Raw genomic sequence first — 19,989 nt, 5'->3', positions numbered from 1 at the left:
TGCCCTGGACCTGTGTGCTTGCCAGGAGCTTGCTGCTTTCCTTGCTGCCCTGGACCTGTGTGCGCGCGCCAGGAGCTCGCTGCTTTCCAGGCTGCCCTGGACCTGTGTGCGCGCCAGGAGCTCGGTGCTTTCCAGGCTGCCCTGGACCTGTGTGCTTGCCAGGAGCTCGCTGCTTTCCTTGCTGCCATGGACCTGTGTGTGCGCCAGGAGCTTGCTGCTTTCCTTGCTGCCATGGACCTGTGTGTGCGCCAGGATCTTGCTGCTTTCCTTGCTGCCCTGGACCTGTGTGCGTGCCAGGAGCTTGCTGGTTTCCAGGCTGCCCTGGACCTGTGTGCTTGCCAGGAGCTCGCTGCTTTCCTTGCTGCCATGGACCTGTGTGCTTGCCAGGAGCTCGCTGCTTTCCTTGCTGCGCTGGACCTGTGTGCGCGCCAGGAGCTTGCTGCTTTCCAGGCTGCCCTGGACCTGTGTGCGCGCCAGGAGCTCGGTGCTTTCCAGGCTGCCCTGGACCTGTCTGCTTGCCAGGAGCTCGCTGCCCTGGACCTGTGTGCGCGCCAGGAGCTTGCTGCTTTCCTTGCTGCCATGGACCTGTGTGCGTGCCAGGAGCTTGCTGCTTTCCTTGCTGCCATGGACCTGTGTGCTTGCCAGGAGCTCGCTGCTTTCCTTGCTGCCCTGGACCTGTGTGCGCGCGCCAGGAGCTCGCTGCTTTCCAGGCTGCCCTGGACCTGTGTGCTTGCCAGGAGCTCGCTGCTTTCCAGGCTGCCCTGGACCTGTGTGCTTGCCAGGAGCTCGCTGCTTTCCAGGCTGCCCTGGACCTGTGTGCTTGCCAGGAGCTCGCTGCTTTCCAGGCTGCCCTGGACCTGTGTGCTTGCCAGGAGCTCGCTGCTTTCCTTGCTGCCATGGACCTGTGTGCGCCAGGAGCTCGCTGCTTTCCTTGCTGCCATGGACCTGTGTGCGTGCCAGGAGCTTGCTGCTTTCCTTGCTGCCATGGACCTGTGTGCTTGCCAGGAGCTCGCTGCTTTCCTTGCTGCCCTGGACCTGTGTGCGCGCGCCAGGAGCTCGCTGCTTTCCAGGCTGCCCTGGACCTGTGTGCTTGCCAGGAGCTCGCTGCTTTCCAGGCTGCCCTGGACCTGTGTGCGCGCCAGGAGCTCGCTGCTTTCCAGGCTGCCCTGGACCTGTGTGCTTGCCAGGAGCTCGCTGCTTTCCTTGCTGCCATGGACCTGTGTGCGTGCCAGGAGCTTGCTGCTTTCCAGGCTGCCCTGGACCTGTGTGCTTGCCAGGAGCTCGCTGCTTTCCTTGCTGCCCTGGACCTGTGTGCGCGCCAGGAGCTTGCTGCTTTCCAGGCTGCCCTGGACCTGTGTGCTTGCCAGGAGCTCGCTGCTTACCTTGCTGCCCTGGACCTGTGTGCTTGCCAGGAGCTCGCTGCTTTCCTTGCTGCCCTGGACCTGTGTGCGCGCCAGGAGCTCACTGCTTTCCTTGCTGCCCTGGACCTGTGTGCGTGCCAGGAGCTCGCTGCTTTCCTTGCTGCCCTGGACCTGTGTGCGCGCCAGGAGCTCACTGCTTTCCTTGCTGCCCTGGACCTGTGTGCGCGCCAGGAGCTCGCTGCTTTCCAGGCTGCCCTGGACCTGTGTGCTTGCCAGGAGCTCGCTGCTTTCCTTGCTGCTCTGGACATGTGTGCGCGCCAGGAGCTTGCTGCTTTCCAGGCTGCCCTGGACCTGTGTGCGCGCCAGGAGCTCGCTGCTTTCCAGGCTGCCCTGGACCTGTGTGCTTGCCAGGAGCTCGCTGCTTTCCTTGCTGCCATGGACCTGTGTGCGTGCCAGGAGCTCGCTGCTTTCCTTGCTGCCATGGACCTGTGTGCGCGCCAAGAGCTCGCTGCTTTCCTTGCTGCCCTGGACCTGTGTGCGCGCGCCAGGAGCTCGCTGCTTTCCAGGCTGCCCTGGACCTGTGTGCGTGCCAGGAGCTTGCTGCTTTCCAGGCTGCCCTGGACCTGTGTGCTTGCCAGGAGCTCGCTGCTTTCCTTGCTGCCCTGGACCTGTGTGCGCGCCAGGAGCTCACTGCTTTCCTTGCTGCCCTGGACCTGTGTGCGCGCCAGGAGCTTGCTGCTTTCCAGGCTGCCCTGGACCTGTGTGCTTGCCAGGAGCTCACTGCTTTCCTTGCTGCCATGGACCTGTGTGCGCGCCAGGAGCTTGCTGCTTTCCAGGCTGCCCTGGACCTGTGTGCTTGCCAGGAGCTCGCTGCTTTCCTTGCTGCCATGGACCTGTGTGCGCGCCAGGAGCTCGCTGCTTTCCAGGCTGCCCTGGACCTGTGTGCGCGCCAGGAGCTCGCTGCTTTCCATGTTGAAGCTGAGCCTGAGTGAATCTTGCTCTGTTGATGCCCATGGGGGAGGGGGTGTGCATGTGTGTGCGTACGGATGTATGGCTTACGCTCAGGCTGTGCCTGTTTCGAGAGAATTTTGCAGTTGGTGATCATGAGTGGAGGGGTGGGGTGACATATGGGAGCGTAAGAGTGTGTGTGTTCGTGCGTGTGTGAAAGGAAGAATGTTTTGGCTTTCACTGCCCCTGTCCATCATATATTTTTGTGTATTACAGGTAGGTCAGGTAAAATCATAATTTCAATAAAAGTCAAAAAGACTCAAGGTTTTTTAGCGATTTCCTTCAATACAGAGCAGTATTTAAAGATAGAGGGCACATGCCAGTGACCCACAGCTACATGCATCCCACCCCCTAGTGCCAGACCCGGATCTAGAGGGTGGGCAAGGTGGGCCAGGTCCACCCAAGGAATACCCTGGTCCACCCAAGGCCATTCAGAACTGAAAAACAAGTGTTTTTCACCCTAATGTTGGGGGTCTCCCTTCTTGTTTTTTCAACCATTAACACCATTGACATAGGCTAATGTCAGGCCTGAGAAGAGATGTCAAGTCAGCAGAGTTTATTAGCTGCTATGATGCACAAATGACCAGCAGGGATATCTTGAAAACTGAATTCTGATTCTGGGCTTATTGCATCATATGTTTAAACTTCAATGCTTTGCAAATAAAAAAACTGCCTCCGTTTTTTTAAAGCATGACAAGCTGTAAAGGGGCTCTGCATGGCAGCAGACACAACTCTGCTGCTGCACGTGACCAAGAAGGAGCATGCTGCAGTTTTAAAGGTCCGCAGCTTAAAGATGTGACAAGCAGCCTCCCTTCCCCAAAGCCAGAAGCGCATCAAAGAAAGCAAAGTATGAGGCTCTTTGGTTACTTATTGTGTTAAAAATGTCAGATGCGGACAGATGCCAATACCTAATATACAAGATCGATTAAATGCGTTGTTGTTTTTTTGGTCTGCACCCACTCACCTTCATGGCTTACCCATGCTTCTTTATGGCCCTCCAACGAAAGAATGCCCGGGCCGGGCCTGCCAGCAGCTCGGCTACAGGACCGGATAACATTTTTATACAGCGGAATCCGTGCTCTTATTTTGAGATCAAAAGCTGCCGCTGTTGGGGTAACTGCTCCCCTATAGCAGGACTACGTAAAATAAGCTGTTCCACATCCGTGAGTGCAACGCTGCAGTATTGAAAGTGAAAATGCTCAGTGCATCAATTACTTGCTGGTTAAGATCTGTGGGCAACTTGCAAATAAGGGGCTAACCTTTACCCTTTGGCTTTGTGAAATTGACAAATTACGTGCACTTGAGTTAACAGTATTAAAACACTTGCTTAAGCCCCCCGAATTGCAAATCTGTTGGGGTGAGTCTTGTATAAATGTGATTCTGTTTTATAAGAGACTGGAATGTGGTATTTGACTCCCGCAACCTTGAAGCCTGGAGTTCTATCGGGCATCACCAATTAAACTGTCATTCTTGGCAAACACGTTCTCTAATACCTGAGCGAGGGCCCTAAGCTTCCAATACTGGGTGTGCTAAGAAACCTTGTAACGTCAGTGAGAGGAGCTATATGCAAAAAAAACAGCGAGTATACGTAATATAAATCGCCTAAAGTGGAACGGTGAGGAGTGAATGGTGTGCGTAGCAAAACAGATGAACGCTTAGTGGCAACCCAGGCCCCCTGACAGACTATGAATGTGATGTAAAAATATATGTAAAAGACGGGAAAATCAAAACGGAGAGCCGCAATAACCACTCGCATTGATGGAAGGGGTTAACTTTATTTTTGTTGGTTTCTCTGCCACCTTGGAGCTTTTTAAGGATCGGTCGTCAGGGTGTACTGCATAGTCATCTTTCATTTAATGTCAACGCCTCGCCATGGGTAGTAAGCGATATATCGATGAAATTACCATTGTAAGCACCATACACAACTACTCTACAATAAGAAAAAGAATAGTTATACAATGGTGACACCTGGCGGGTAACGCAGGGCTCTGCAGCCACTGCGTCGCAGGCTCCCCATCCCTTCTGTAGCATGTCACCATATTCTGTTGGGGTGGGAGAGGGTGGGGGGAAATCTTTTTGCATTACTCGCTGTATTGCTCTAACAATACAACACTAACAATTGAAGGTCCTTCACAACGAGTCGCCATTTAAAACTGAGCATTAAAGATAGGAAACTCCTGATTTGATACCGGGCGAAATAAAATCGTATGACAGGGACCTTTTATAAAGTATGCACGACAAATGGAATTATGTTTCAAAAAAATTGTACTATTCTTACTCAGTTCAGCAATTCTCATATTCAGGGTGGGCGAATAAACTTGAGTCAGCCGTGACGGCATGTCCCTCAACTCAGACATACCCTTTATACGCCACGCATTATTACTATCACCATGTCCGTGTCATAGTCATTCGGTCACGAGTTTTAGTCCAGTGCCCACCCCTTAGAAACAGGAATAGAAGAAAACACCATGCACAGAAAGATGAAAAAAACAAGCATTTGAAATTGAATAGGTTTCTAATTTACACAAGACCTAAAGCATTGCAAATGGTTGGCAACTTGGCATCACCAACTACGGGAGAGATGGCGAGCGGAGGGATAGAAGGCACGGACATCGGGAGGGAGGGCGGGGGAAGGAGGAGAAGGCACTGACAACGGGAGGGCAGGTGGGGTAGAGAAGGCACAGACAACGGGAAGGAGGGCGGGGGGGGGAAAGAAGGCATGGACAACAGGAGGGAGGGTGAAGGGGCGCAGAAGGCACCACAACACTGCCTGCAGTAGGAGAACCTCATTAAAGGAAATAGTGCTGTGAGACTAAAGATGTACCGTGTAACAACCGAAGTAAAGGAGCCTGTTGCCATGGGAGGTGACCAATGAAGAGGAGGTGGTACCAAGGAGGGATTAACAAGCCTGTTGACAAATCAGAAGCCAGCATTTAGGACAGACAATGACACAAGCAAATGGCAAATATGGGTGGAGAGTGGGCAGGGCTTCTATTCGCTACTTCACCACAACAAGTTTTGCAGATCAACGCATGCGCGCTGGCTGTAGGCTCGACCTAAAAAAGACTTGGGCAAGTACACATCCTTGGCATGCTCCTTGTTAAATTAATGGAAGCCAGGAGATCCTGGTGAAGGAGTCTAAGGAAAGAGACCAAGCCCTCATTAAAGCCCAGGGACACGCGGGTAGCCGATAATTTGAATCTGTTAATGAACTCAAATGAGCTCAATAGGTCCATAAATGCAGGATAAATAGGGGCACCCTTTGCAGTTTTGTATTTAGCCACAATAAGATGTAGATTGAGGCACTGTTCAATCGTCCCAAGGCCCTCCTGAAACCGTATTGTCATTGAGAGGGGACATTGTTCTCTTTTGCCCAAGAAAGGAGATGATCCAGGATTACTCTACCAATTATCTTAGTTGTAGAATCGAGCAACGTGATCGGGTGGTAACACCTGGGATCATGGGCATTACCCCTTCTAAAAATAGGAACAATAATAGACGTACACCAGGATCGTGGAGCCCGCACCCGACAGACAGAATTAAAAACACTAGTTCGCACAGGAGACCAGAACCCAGGGTCTTCTTTAAACAAATCAAGAGGGACTCCGTCTGGGCCTGGAGCCTTCTTGCATGGACTGTTGTGAATATCTTTGGCAACTTCGTCAACACAAAAAGAAAGGCTACCAAAAAATGTCGCACTGTTGCTCATCGTATAACACATCGTCATTAGTAGAATAAATGGCAGAAAAATAATCTATCACGGCATCGGCAGTAACATGAGCAGTAGCGTTATCTGAGGATAAGTGGTCAGCCAAGGGATAAGGCAGCTCACACCACCTTCCAGAATACCGGAGGATCTTTTTCCTGGCAAGAAACAATAGCCTCCCATTTATCATCCTTAACGGCTGCCTTCCTCTTTACGGATGTCATTCTATCAACATTCTTTGGACAAACTGGGAAGCAGCCTCTTAGTACCCTTAGTTTGGATACAAGCAGCAATCCTTTTCTTTGTGCTTGTCCTATCCTGATGATGACCTGTTAAAGTTTGGAAGGTTGAAACGCAGTCGACATTCATATGGCTGAAAAAGGCTATTTATTTTGCAATGATATTATATTAATATTTTGGACTTTATCTATATTCATGCGCAATATTAAATTACTTGTTTATTTTCACTGCTCTTTTGTTCTTGTCTCATTTTGTACCGTCCACTTGATTCTCATGAGCACTGTGTGTTCACTTTATACATTGAGCACTTTCTTCACCCATATTTGATGCTGCTTCTAACTATGTACAAGTTCTATTGAATACATTTTGATTCTAGATTTTGTTTGGCTATATCTTATTTTTTCTTTCTTCCTTTGTGTTTTAATTAAGTTGTACATACAGTACATGCTTTACAGTATTGTAAAAATAACTAGATTAGATCTTCTAAAAACTGATGCCATTTGGAATATTGTTGCTTGATACAAACTTTCTAAAAGTGGCATTTTCAAAGTTGTAATTTAAAATCGAACTTTGCCACAGGAGGATTTTTCTTTACAATTCCAAAGACACCAAATATGACCTGATTACCTGTTTCATTTGAAAGTTACATCTTATGAAATATATTGAGGTAACTCTAATGTCCTGCTATGGGAGGGATAGGCTTTGCAGTAGTGAAAAACCAATGTAAGTTTTTTGCTACCAGGACATGTAAAAGTTAAATGTACATGTCCAACGTCTTAAATACACTGCATCCTGCCCTCTGGGCTGTCTAGGGCCTATCTTAGAGGTGACTTGTATATATTTTTAAAAAATGTTTGGGCGTGGCAAAATATTTATTTTGCGAGGTCGAAATTGCAACTTAAAACTGCACACACAGGTTACAATGGCAGATCTGAGACATGTAAGTAAGTAAAATGGGAGGGTTGAAGGCAAAATGTTAGGGGAAAACCACGCCAATGGTGCAAAGTCTAACATCATCTGTGTGCTGTTCTTATGCCTTGTTGCAACACTGCTCACATGAGGAGAACACTGTTCATCTGAAACACCTTTCTAAAGTCTTTAGAAAAGACCGGCTGATTAACAGAGTGCAGTAATTCTTTTATAGGACATTTGGTTTGCATACGCTAAGAGGAGCTAAACACTTAAAATGCAGACAAACCATGTAAGTTTGTTTCTGATTGCTTCACTTAATGTTATATAATGTTACATAAAGAAGCCGAAATCTTGGAATCTCTCCCTAAATGGTCAAATTTTTTGCTTTGCAACCAACAGTTCACGCTCACACTGCCCTGACTTCGAAATCTGTTCTTTGCCAGTTAAATCTCCTAAGCAAAGTAAAATGACTCCTGGTAGCAGAGGACAAATGTATCCATCTCGAATTGAAGGAGGCAACAACATTCTTGCCAGCCTTCCCTGGTATTCTAGCACTTGCCAAGTCCATAATTAGTTGTTAGAGCCAAGAAATTAGCCTACATTCCACCAATCTTTTACACCTAATGGATCAGATTTCATTCAAGATAGGATCCATCACACTCTGTACTTCATCCCAAACATCACTTCATCCATTCCCGTATTTGGGGGGGCATTGCTCTGACTTTGATACGAGTAGAATTTCTGCCTTATCTTGGTTAAGTTTTAGGTGGTTGCGAGTTAGCCAGTGTTGGACTTCTTTGAGAGTGGCGTTTTGTCTGTGCATGTAGTCTAGTGACGAGATTTCCAAATAGAGCTGTGTGTCATTTGTGTATAGGTGAAAGGGTATGTTTGCTTGGTTGAGAATGATGGTGAGGGGCTCCATGTAGATACTGAATAGTGTAGGCGAGAGGACAGAGCCTTGGGCGACACCCTGGGTGATTTGCATTGTGTCAGAGGTCGGATTGCTTGTTTTTATTTGTTGGGAGCAGCTTTGTAGAAAAGATGTGAACCAGCTAAGGAGCACCCCTTCCGCTCCAATCCCCTTTTGGAGGAAATCCAAGAGTAGCTTGTGATTGACCATGTCGAAGGCCATCGATAGATCTAGGAGTATGTCGGAGCAGACAGCATCAGTCTGCGTCCAGGGATTTTTGCAGGTCATCCACTATGTTCAGAATGGCTGTTTCTGTGCTGCAGCCCTTTCTGAAGCCTGACTGATGAGGGTCTAGGAGTTTGTAATAGTTGAAGTGTTGGTTTAGTTGTGATACGACACATCTTTCTAGGGCTTTGGCTAGGAAGGGAAGGTTAGAGACTGCTCTGAAGTTGTTGTCATTCAGGTCAGCTCCCGGTTTTTTAAGGAGTTGCTGACTTGGCCAAGTTTTAGACGGTGTGGCATCTCTCCAGTCATCAGGGAGCTGTTCATGATCCTAGTGTAGAGTTGTTGATAAAAATGTACAAATGCTTTGTTTTCCCTCTTCATCTTTCCTAATGTCCCCTTGCTGTTGTGGATTTCTATTCATCTCTTTTTAAAAAGTCTTAACTAGTCCTTTTTTCTTTTTTTCAGGTTGGGTCAGTGGAAGAGTATCAAGGTCAAGAACGGAGGGTGATCATTATATCCACAGTGCGGAGCTGCACAGACTATGTCAAGCTCGATGCAGATTTTAATCTAGGATTTCTGAAAAACCTCAAAGTAAGTCTGGCTCTCATGGTTGTGCAGTGGAGGACTTGTATTCAGCTGTGTTTTCTCAAAGGAAAAGTAGAGTAAAGAACATTTTTTAAAAGGCATTCATGCTACTTCTCAATCACAAAGTTGTTAGCTTATTTTAAAATTCTGCTAAGGACGTGGCTGCAAATGCTTTATAAGGAGTGGGAGGTAGTGTATTTGAGGATTAGACAGGAAAAAAAATCTAAAGTAACTAATGTTGGAGGGAAATTTTACTAGAACTGGTGGAATAAGTGACCCGCATTGTCAAAGCCAATATGTCCTCCCTTTGAAAGGCATTGGCTAACCGTGTGCCCTTACCAATGTTTGTTATCCGTGCTGAACAGCATTGGCAAAAACAAAGTAAAAAAAGCTAGCTCTGGCATAATAACCTTTGTGCACACATGCATCATGTACTCTTCAGAATGCCTATCTTTGGGCAGTAAACTAAAAAGTGTGCAGCTGTGAAAGGGCATTGTAGAGAGAGGAGCCGCCTAGTAGTATACTTCATCTGCTGGTCCTCCAGGAAAATAAATGTTGTGCAGGGGAGCGACCAGAGCTGGAATGAGATGAGCAATTTAGAAGAGAGTGCCCAGCAATGCAAGGCAGAGAGGCGCAACAGAGGAGATTGGGGGGCCGTGGTGGGCTGTGGTGTGTTGTAGGGCAAGATAGAATTTTTTTTCAAAATGTGGAGTAGGACAGGGAGAGTATGGGGAGGCAAAAGACGAGTTGGGGGAGCAACATGGAGCTCATTGTGGCCCTGACATGTGAGGAGAAAGTAGCAAATGGAAAAGAGCACAAACAAAACTTGTAGTCCCATGGAGTGCTGAAAGACAAATGTAGCTCCCTTAATGTAAGCAGGGGAAGCATACAATGTATCCAATTAGGAACACTGTACCATAGATATTCTTCAAGGGAGAGACAGACACCAGAAGCAAACAAATGGGATTGACAAAGCCAACCATTCACGAGCAATGGGCTGACCCATGGTCTGCTATACGTTTTGCTACTGGACACAATAGGTCTAAATGTGTCTGTAGGCAAGACCTAAAAAAATAGCAAATTGGGAGAAAACATCCAACAATTGTTCTTCGAAAAAAAACTGTGGGTGGTCATTAACAGTGTGGGATTAGGGAAAATAGAGCAAGGGAGCGTAATAAGCAGGCATGAGATGGATTGCAGAACAGTGATGGCTACAACATTGGTGTCTGAAAGTGGGATGGAGCGGCACTTTTATGTAGTTAAAAATGAGGTTAAGGCAGCATGTCTGACTTGGAGTGGTGTGGTATATGGTACTGTTGGGGGATCATGGTGTTGGTCATTGTACAGTTCATACTGGTGTCCATGCTAATCAGTAACTGCCATTTATGTATAGCTAAATATTTAGCTGATCTCTTTTGTGTTTAATTGTGTGATCTTGAAACATTTGTGAATAATGCTGGTAAGGCACAAGGTGACTCAAACTGGTTTAGTAATGATGTGGCACAAGACATTCCATCTGGCTTTCATTTCAATGAGTGCAGCTATGACCTGCCCATTGGGCTGACTGTTTGCTAAAGGTTTCTGCTGCAGATTTTCTATTTTCCTTTTTTCAAAAAACAAATAAGTCCAGCGTTGGAATGGCTTATTTGGAAGTTCTGATTATGGCACTACCTTGGTTTGGTTTGTGATGGTGGTGGATGAAGGCGCGTTTTTTGAAGTTATCAAATGAATACATAGCGAGATGAGGACCACTGGCAGAACTACTGCCGAAGCACTGCACGCCACTATTCTGAGGTGTGGATGCAATGTACTCAACACTTATTTAAAAAAAAGCTGCTACAAACAATGCCAGAAGGAATGAAAAAAGTTAATGTACGAGGACATCTGTGTTTGCTCATTTTACTAGATTTCCTAGGAGAGACTAGGCCTTGCATCTTAAATAAGTTGCAGCTTTTTGCAGTACTATCCCCATTCCTAATTTTCCATTCATGGAAAGTTGTCTAATGCAGAAATAAAATCTGGAGTTCAGTGGTATTAATGGTAAGTCTTTGGAAAGTTGCATTGCATGGCCCTGCAAGGTACTCGAATGGAGAAAAGATGTTCACACTACGCAGTAAATTGCAATGAGCCCCAGTTTGTTTCTGTTCCAAGCTTTACCCAGCAAGCGAAGTTGACCAGAGGTCTAGAAGTTGAAATAGATACACGCTGGAACAGCTGAGGAACAACATTTTGGTAATCTCATGGTTCAGTTTCTGACCAAAGTTTGCTGAGATGATGATGAATCCCAGAATGGCTTGCTGGTGTTGGCTTATTGGATTAGGTGGTCTGAGCTTCGTTCAGTGATGGTGTCCGCCGGTCTGTTACCACCAAACCGACCAGACCTAGACCATGAGTTTTAAGGAACGTATGATATTGCAAAAAACGCACTAGATTCTTGTTAAGGGTGAAATACGTGCAGACAGGAAGAGTGGTTCTAGAGCTGCTATTTGTGGAAAATAGTCTATTTCACCAATCAAGAACCTAATGGCTTGGTCTTTTTGTATCCTTCTCTTTCTGCAGAGGTTTAACGTCGCAATAACCAGAGCAAAGGCCCTCTTGATAGTGGTGGGAAATCCCATTATACTCGACAAGGATCCCAACTGGTCCAGGTAAATACCAATAATCATTTTTTCCAACTTCTTAATGTGTGGATAATCTACACCTTTTCATTTAAGTGTGTGTCAACAATAGCAATAGGGTTTGCCCTGGCAGCATTAGCAGACTAACCTCAAACCCTTGACCTCAGGTAAGTCTTACTTACTGTACTTGACACAGTGATTTTTCGTGACCTTTTATGATCACTCCATCTTTAACAAACATACCTGCTGCTTCATCAGTGCCTTTATCCCAAACTCTCTCAGAAATATGTATGCGTATATGGCAAAACACTGCGTAGCCTGAAGAATTCAGGGTGTGTGCTTGAAGCGCAATTGGAAGGCAATAGTGTGGTGCTTGAGTGTTTAGTATATTGGATTGTTCCCCCTACAACACTGGCCACCTTCGCATTTCATTCACACCTGTGTGTAACTTTCCACATTTTAATTATATCTGTACATTTACATGGAACTATTACAATTTGAAAGGAAATCTTTAGGGTGTGTTTCAATGTGTTTTCTGGCCAAGTCTAATCTAGGACTCAGTTAGGCCTCGAATTCATTTTTGTAAACCAGGCTGCTGACTTTAAACATTGTGTGTTTTATTTATTTTGCTATTGACACCGAACACACCAAGATATGCACTGTTTGTTTTGAATGACATGTTCTCAAAGAACTCTCTGGAGGAAGTTTTTGCTACTTTTCAAATCTCTTCCTGCTAGCAGACTATATTGCATTCAATCACCCCTCCCAAATGACAGCCCCCCCCCCCCATGACAGTCTGTTATAATTGGCGATCAATAGTCATTGAGTGTGATAGTGTTGACATGGTAGGTTTATATGACTGTTTTGTGATTTTCTGCAAAAATAATATTTTTGCTCCCCCCATGCTGACGTAGCAGTTTCTGTAATTTTCTATCTTGAAATTGAGCATATAAACCCTTGGATTTGGAGGTGAGATGTACGGCTTGCAGTTTTGACTAGGGATGCCGTCCCTTTTGCTATTGATTTGCTGCACATATAAACCTAGTCTTATTTTCCTGATTTTGCTCATTATTGCAGAGTCCTGTGACGGATTGCCTTCATCGCAATGCTTTTCATTGTACTTTGGTTGATTTAATGAGACTACTACTACTGCATTCGTATTTCTTCAGTATTCTGTTTTGTACTGACATTTTAACAAATTTACATGTTTTTCTTAACTTGTGATCACTAACTCCCTTTATGGGGAGAAGTCTCGCAGACCTGTGGTGGGGCTGTGTCGATGGTGTGCGGTGTGGCGTGGACCTGATAGCCTGCCTTCCCTCGCTGTGCCCGTTCTGTTGAGCCCGGAAAACTACATTTCCCTACTGCCCTAGCGGCGGACCCGGAAGCTGCCGGACGAACTTTCGCGCCTGGAGGCGCTTAAATTTCATCAGCGCCCCTGTCAGAGTGGGAGAAGTCTCGCAGACCTGTGGTGGGGCTGTGTCGATGGTGTGCGGTGTGGCGTGGACCTGATAGCCTGCCTTCCCTCGCTGTGCCCGTTCTGTTGAGCCCGGAAAACTACATTTCCCTACTGCCCTAGCGGCAGACCCGGAAGCTGCCGGACGATCTTTCGCGCCTGGAGGCGCTTAAATTTCATCAGCGCCCCCGCATCGCGGGACCGCGCGCGGGTCGGCGCCGGGAGAAGCCCGGGACAAGCCCGGGACAAGGGTGGGACAAGGGTGGGACAAGGGTGGGACAGTCTGTGACAGTCTGTGACAGTCTGTGACAGTCTGTGACAGTCTGTGACAGTCTGTGACAGTCTGTGACAGTCTGTGACAGTCTGTGACAGTCTGTGACAGTCTGTGACAGTCTGTGACAGTCTGTGACAGTCTGTGACAGTCTGTGACAGTCCGGGACTGGTCCGGGCTGGGCTGAGCGATACCTTTTGTATTGTATATTGGAAGATCAGGACTGAGAAGTTACCTCCTCCGGTACACTGTTCCCCTGTTACACTGTCAAGTAGTGTTATTAGGCCTCTGCATATTTCACCGCTGTCGATAACTATTACCTTTTCCCACCGTCACAATGCCTATTGGTCTAAGGGACTTATCTATATCGGGGACAGGCCCTCTCGACAATTATTTAGTGAAAAAGGTTACTAAAATAAATAGCGACCGAAGGGCCTCTCTGGGTATGGATAGCCCCCAAGTTAGTCCCCAAGTCGGTACTTCTGATCCCTTAACATCTGTAGTGAGTCCGTTGGTAATTGATACTTGCGAGTCACCCTCCACAGTTGCTGCTACAGTTACAGCTGAGGCTCACATGGATTCTTCTGATCTAGATTTATATATAGCGAGTGAAGTTACTGACGAGGTCACCCCCGACGCTAGACCCGTTAGGAACTGTAGAAAGCAGCCAAGTAAAAGGGGGGGTGGGGGGGGGCATATAAAGAAAAATAAAAGGGCTGCAAATACGGAACAAGTACAGGCCGATCTAGATGCGGCCTTAAATGCTCGTATCGGCAAGAATGCTGTACACAGCCCATTACACTCTGATCAATTTTCACAATTACTTACCTCCGTAGAGGTTTTACTTGAAGCTAAACTAGAACAACTTATGCAACCTTTAGTCCGGAAACTTGACATGGTCGCAGATGAGGTTAAGAGGCTAGGTGGTTTGCTAACAAAACACTTAAACTGGGTAGACAGTAACAAAAAGAAGGGGCAGTGTGTACCTGGGCAAGAGTGCGTAGCTAGAGTAGAACAACAACAGCTACCTTCTCAGCTCTCTAATACTAATGCTTTAGCCATACCAACCCCCCAGTGTCCACTGTATCCTCAAGTATAGTTACTCCAGTAGTAAATGAGTCGGTCCCGGCTTATAAAGGCGGGGTGGAAATGAAAAGTAGATCTATAAATTTACCCCCGGCATGCTCCCCTTACGTTGTGGTCTTAACTAACGTACCGCCACAGGACAGTCACTCAGTCTTATTGCATAAGGAATCTCATGATTCCCTTAAGCACAAAACTGTCTCTTGGTTACATAGGAAGTGTGGGTTCCCATTTAATCTTGCTGATGATATTTTAAGCACGAGAAGAGTGAATTGGATTGGGTCTTCCAAAAAATCCTGCACAGGTGAATGTGTTATAGTTAATTTTAGACACACACAACATGTGGCTACGGTTTTATTGAGGGCCGCCTCCCTGGTACAAGATGTTAATAGTATCCAGGCGCGTCCCCTTAGTTTCTTTTATAATCACCACCCCCCTCGAGAACTCCTCTACCCCACAAACTTGAGAAATCACATACCAGTGACGGCACCCATGTTGTTCGCCCATCAGGGGGTAGGAGCTGATAATCAGTCTGTGTATGGGTCTAATATCCCCACGAGCAATCGTTTTGAGGTATTCTCTTTACTGGATATGTGCGATTGACAAGAGGTTAGCAACCGAGTGGGGGACGAGTCGTCACCCGATCAGGTTCCCCAGGAAGAAAACCAAATGCCCGCGCCCCCCGTAGGTATTAACCCTAGTCATTTGACTGAGGGTAACCGTAAGGGGGAAATAGTTAAAATGTTAACGTGGAATGTTGCGGGCCTACGCTCTAAGAGAGACAATACTTCTTGGTTAAGCTTCTTGAAAGATTATGATATTTTGGCATTTCAAGAGACCTGGGAGATTGCTTGTGATTTCTGGTTGGACGGTTTTACGTCCTATTTTGTTCCAGCACTAAAACCGGTATCTGGGAGGGCAATAGGGGGACTATTAGTTTTGCTCTCGGTGAAACTAAAAGGGTCAGTTAGCAGGATAACTTGTTCTTGTAATAATTTTCTTATCCTGGAATTTAAATTTACCGACAACACGAAATTATTATTAGTAAACTGTTATAACTCTCAGTATGGGGATTCGCCGAATGCTTATTTGCTATGGCTGGCGGATTTTTTAAATACTTATTCTTTGAAGCAAACCACTTTTTGCCATTATATTTTGCTAGGCGATTTTAATGTGCATTTATGTAGTCAAAATTGTTGTTTAACTGACATTGATGGGCCAGATTTGACATCCCCGCAACACTTTGAACATTCAAGTAAGGGGGAAGCACTGGAAAAACTTTTATCTGAAAATCAGCTGTATGATCCAGGCTTCTACGATCAAAGATCACGGGTTCCCACATTTATTGGTAGGGATAGTAATACAATAATTGACTACATATTTCTTTCTCCTGGTCTTTTAAAATATGTACTTTCTTATAATGCTATACAATCAATTTTTAGTGATCATAACCCAGTGGCAATCGAACTGTTAGATGGCCTCTCCTTTTTAAATATCTCAACCTCCCAAATGGTGGACCACGAAGTTAAGGCAAAGGATCAAGGGAGGAGGCTAAACTGGAGTAAGGTAATTCCAGAGGAATTTTTCAAATCCATTAGGCTAGAGGCGGCCTCGGATTTGGAAATCTGTGGAGATAATCACTTCACAGGGAATCAAGTAATAACCTCGTTTGAAGCTATCTGCTCCAAAGTGGCAAAAGACTTAACTAGAAAAAGTAGACCACCTACTAAGAGCTTAGCCATTGGTTGGTTTGACCACAATTGTATTGAATCTTATAATAGTCTCAAAAAAGCGCTTCAGGCTTGCCCGAGGAATAAAACCTTGGTGTCGCAGTTAAGAAGCGATTACAAAAAAGCGCTGCTGGTCCAGAAAAAAGAAATTAAACACAATGCTTGGGCCGAACTTATGGACAAAGCAACTCTAAAAGACAGCGCGAAATGTTGGTCCATCATTAATACTCCCCTTTTTTCCAATGTTAAAAATAGTGTGCTGGAATCCAATATGGCAGAGGAGGACTGGCTGTGCCATTTTAAAAATATTTATGGCAGTGATCTTGACTTAGAAACCTTTGTTGGACAACCTTTGGAACCCTCCTCCACTTCAGTTAGGTTTAGTATAGGAGAGGTTACCAAAGCTATTGAAGACTCTGCAGGAAAGAAGGCTCCTGGACCTGACGGAGTTCCTACCGATTTGTACAAGGCCAACTCATTGTTTTGGGCCAACATATTGACAAATGTATTTAACAACTCGGTTAGTGTGGGTTTCCCTAAATCTTGGTCTCGTTCCATTATAATACCGGTGTTCAAGAAAGGTCAAAGGGCTGATCCTAGATGCTATAGGCCCATATCCCTGTTAGATTCCTCCATAAAAATCTTGGGGAAGGTTATACTTGCCAGGATAACGGGGTGGCCCACTGATAATAACATTCTATCAGATGCCCAATACGGCTTTAGAGCCGGGCGGAGCACGGAGGATCAATGTTTGAAATTCCTTTTAATAACAGCAAAATACACTAGGGCGGCTGGGGGTTCCATTTATCTGGGTTTTATGGATTTGTCCACAGCCTTTGACCTGGTAAATAGGGCAAGGCTGTGGACAATGCTCCTGGAGATGGGACTTGACCGCTCCCTTGTGTATTTTCTTGCAGAGCTCCTTAAAGACCTGAATGCCTCGATAAGGATGACGACAGAGTGGAAGTGCACGTCTAGTTTTAAGTCTAGCAGAGGGGTTCGGCAGGGATGCATACTAGCACCCATGTTGTTCACCTTATACATAAATGCCTTGGAGCAAAATCTGTTGGCAGTAACGCAGGACATTCCGCGGATGGGAGGTACCCCGATTCCGGTCCTCCTATACGCGGATGCTGCTGTCCTGCTGGCCAGAACCCCCTTGGCCCTGCAGAGATTGCTGGATTCGTTTGGGGACTTCATGCATAGTCTGGACCTGGTGGTTAACAACGGCAAATCACATGTTATGTCGTTGGGACAAGCAAAAAACAATGTAAAGCCATTTTTCTGTGGGGGAGTCGAAGTCTCAAGAGTGAAGGTATTCACTTACTTGGGAGTAGTTCTTGATGACAAACGTTCTTGGACCCCCCCAACTCTCAATAAAAGCAAATTCTGCGAGAAACTCCTCTGCGGCAGTACTCGGTTTTGCAAAAAGGCTGGGAGGAAAGCCTATAGAGGCAATATTAACAATTTACAAAGCTAAAACTATTTCTATTGTAAGGTATGGGGCATCAATCTGGGGTTATATTAAACATGACGTGATTCAAACGGAGGAAAATAAATTTCTGCGTTCTCTCCTCGGCCTTCCCCATTCAACTGCTTCTTATTCAGTCCATTTGGAACTTGGGATTGGTTACATAGCAGACACGATTAAATTAGCTCCCTTGCTGCTATGGATTAAAATATGGTTAAACCCGAACCTTACTTTAAATCACAAAATCCTAAAGGACTGTATTCGACTTGACAACAGGAATAAAATCCAGTGGCTGTCTAACATAGAGTCGTTATCTACATACATTGGGAGACCTGATATTTTCTCTAACCCAGAAAGTTTATGTAAGGCAGATCTTGAGTGGGTTAAATCTAATTTCATGAAATTAAGGGAGGCCGAGCGTGAGGGAGATGAACTTCGCAAACCCTCTGTCAGGGCTCACGTCCTGGTATCCCAGTCCCCAGGGCTGTCATTATACCTTACAATAGTTTCCAACCCTTTCCATAGATGGTTGTTGACCAAATTGCGGTTCAACCAATTACATATGGTTTTATGGGATGTGGAGGGCTGGAATAGACTAGAAGATGTTGCCCCTTGTAAGTGTGATGACTTTTCTCCACAAGACACTATGCACTTTATGTTCTTCTGTCCTTTTTTTAAACCAGCCAGGAAAAGGTTTATCACTCCTCTGTTAAAAAGCATGAATTTTACACAGTGTAAGCCAGCCATATTGTTTTTTATACTTGCTTGAGTGTCCATTAACTATGTTTAGTGTTGCTAGTTTTTTAGTAGCAGCTGTTAGAGAAAGGAGGGTTAGACTAAAATTATTATAAGACGTTGATTCCTTCTATCACTTGGAAATTGATTCTGTATTAGCTACTTAAGTTGCTTATGATCAATCATGGAATTTTAATTGGAATATTTTTACCTGTATATTTATTATTATTAAGATTTTAAATATTATATTTGTATAGCATACTTTTATGATTTTAATTAATCGAATAAAGTGGTTTTGACTGACTGACTGACAACTCCCTTTATGGGGCAAGTCCTTTCTTACTGACTGTATTTTTAAATGCCATATTGAATCTCGTCTCCATGATCATATTGTCTCGAGATTAACACCACCCCCTCCCTGCAGTCTGGCTGCCTCGGTCATGTTGATCTAAGACAATGGCGCACTCACACCTGCCACCTTCATTTGTGGTGTTTCTGCATTGGTATTGCACAATTTAGCACTCTGAGCCTGGGTGATCTTTAAGGAACTAGGAACAACGGGCACTAGGCTGCTTGCGGGCTTGAAAGCCATGCGCAAGGTTTAAGGTATGTAGGCTTTCTGGTAAAATATGGATAGATCAAGAGCTTTTTGTTTGCTCGGTTTCAAAGTTGCATATTATTGTTATACCTGGATGATTAAACTGGGCAGTTTAATTTTACCCTCCCCCTCTGCTTTACTTTATTTCAAATTCTTGGAAGTTCACTCTTTTCTAGCCGGCCCTCACTCACTCACCCATATATACTTGTGGATCGATTATTCTCCCAGTTGTAATTTTTCCCACCCCTCTTTGTGTACTTTTTAATCTAGGATTGGTCAGGTTTATACTCCAGTTTAGAGCTGCCCATTCATTTCTAAACCAAGATTGGTGAAGCTAGGGGTCTTCAAACATCTACTGGGGTTTTAAACCAATTCATTTACATATCGAAGTTACCTCACAGTGCGCACACCTTCTTCAGCTTGGCACTTTTTTCGGTGCTACCGGAGAAGAATACCCGACCCATCTCAAAATGGATTCTGAATTATTCTCAGTTAAAAGTGAAATTTTACAATTCTACCACACTGAAATGCGCAACTTTGCTCTATTCCTCTTCATGCCTCTGTCACATAAAGAAAACCATGATCAATATCCTATGCAGTGAACTTAAACAGTACATTTGCATCCAAATTTAGCAATTTAAACCAGCGATAAAATCACGGGCCTTGAATTGAATGTAGGTTTTATTGTGCTAACTTCTGCCATGTTGAACCACTATGTAAACTACCAACGCAGCTCCGGTCATTTGTAATACATTGACACAATGTGCGCTCTGTTTTAAAAACGAGAGAGTGCACACAAAGCACTCCCTTAAAAACTCGAGAATGATACTAAGAATTCTTAATCTCTTCTCTACTCCTGTTTAACAAAACAAACTTTGCCAGCACAATCAGGATTCTAAATATAACTCTTTCAGTCAGTAAAATCCTGTTTATCTAGAAACGTCTATTCTCAACATTCTTCTACGTGGGAATGCACAGCTCACTAACGACATTTAGGAGGCAGGAAAAAGCGCTGTGCTTACGAGCGTTAAGCTAGTTGGCAGCGTGCGTGGGACCAATGTGCATCATTTATATAAGGAC

At 45.4% G+C, this 19,989-nt stretch overlaps 1 protein-coding gene across 5 annotated transcripts in view; it reads left to right on the top strand.

Annotated features, from left to right (window-relative positions):
- The window catches only part of LOC146869312 (RNA helicase MOV-10-like), a 524,894-nt gene that overhangs the window by 431,039 nt on the left and 73,866 nt on the right, over nt 1–19,989 (top strand). For all 5 annotated transcript variants that reach the window (XM_085647618.1, XM_085647842.1, XM_085647767.1 and 2 more), the window contains 2 exons: nt 8,828–8,953; nt 11,507–11,595. In XM_085647618.1, the coding sequence (XP_085503744.1) occupies nt 8,828–8,953; nt 11,507–11,595 (215 nt within the window). The remainder of the gene's footprint in view (nt 1–8,827; nt 8,954–11,506; nt 11,596–19,989) is intronic.

Source organism: Triturus cristatus, chromosome 1_1 (genome assembly GCF_964204655.1).
Source record: "Triturus cristatus chromosome 1_1, aTriCri1.1, whole genome shotgun sequence".
NCBI classification, from domain to species: Eukaryota; Metazoa; Chordata; class Amphibia; order Caudata; family Salamandridae; genus Triturus; species Triturus cristatus.
This window is presented reverse-complemented; position numbering and strand designations above follow the sequence as displayed.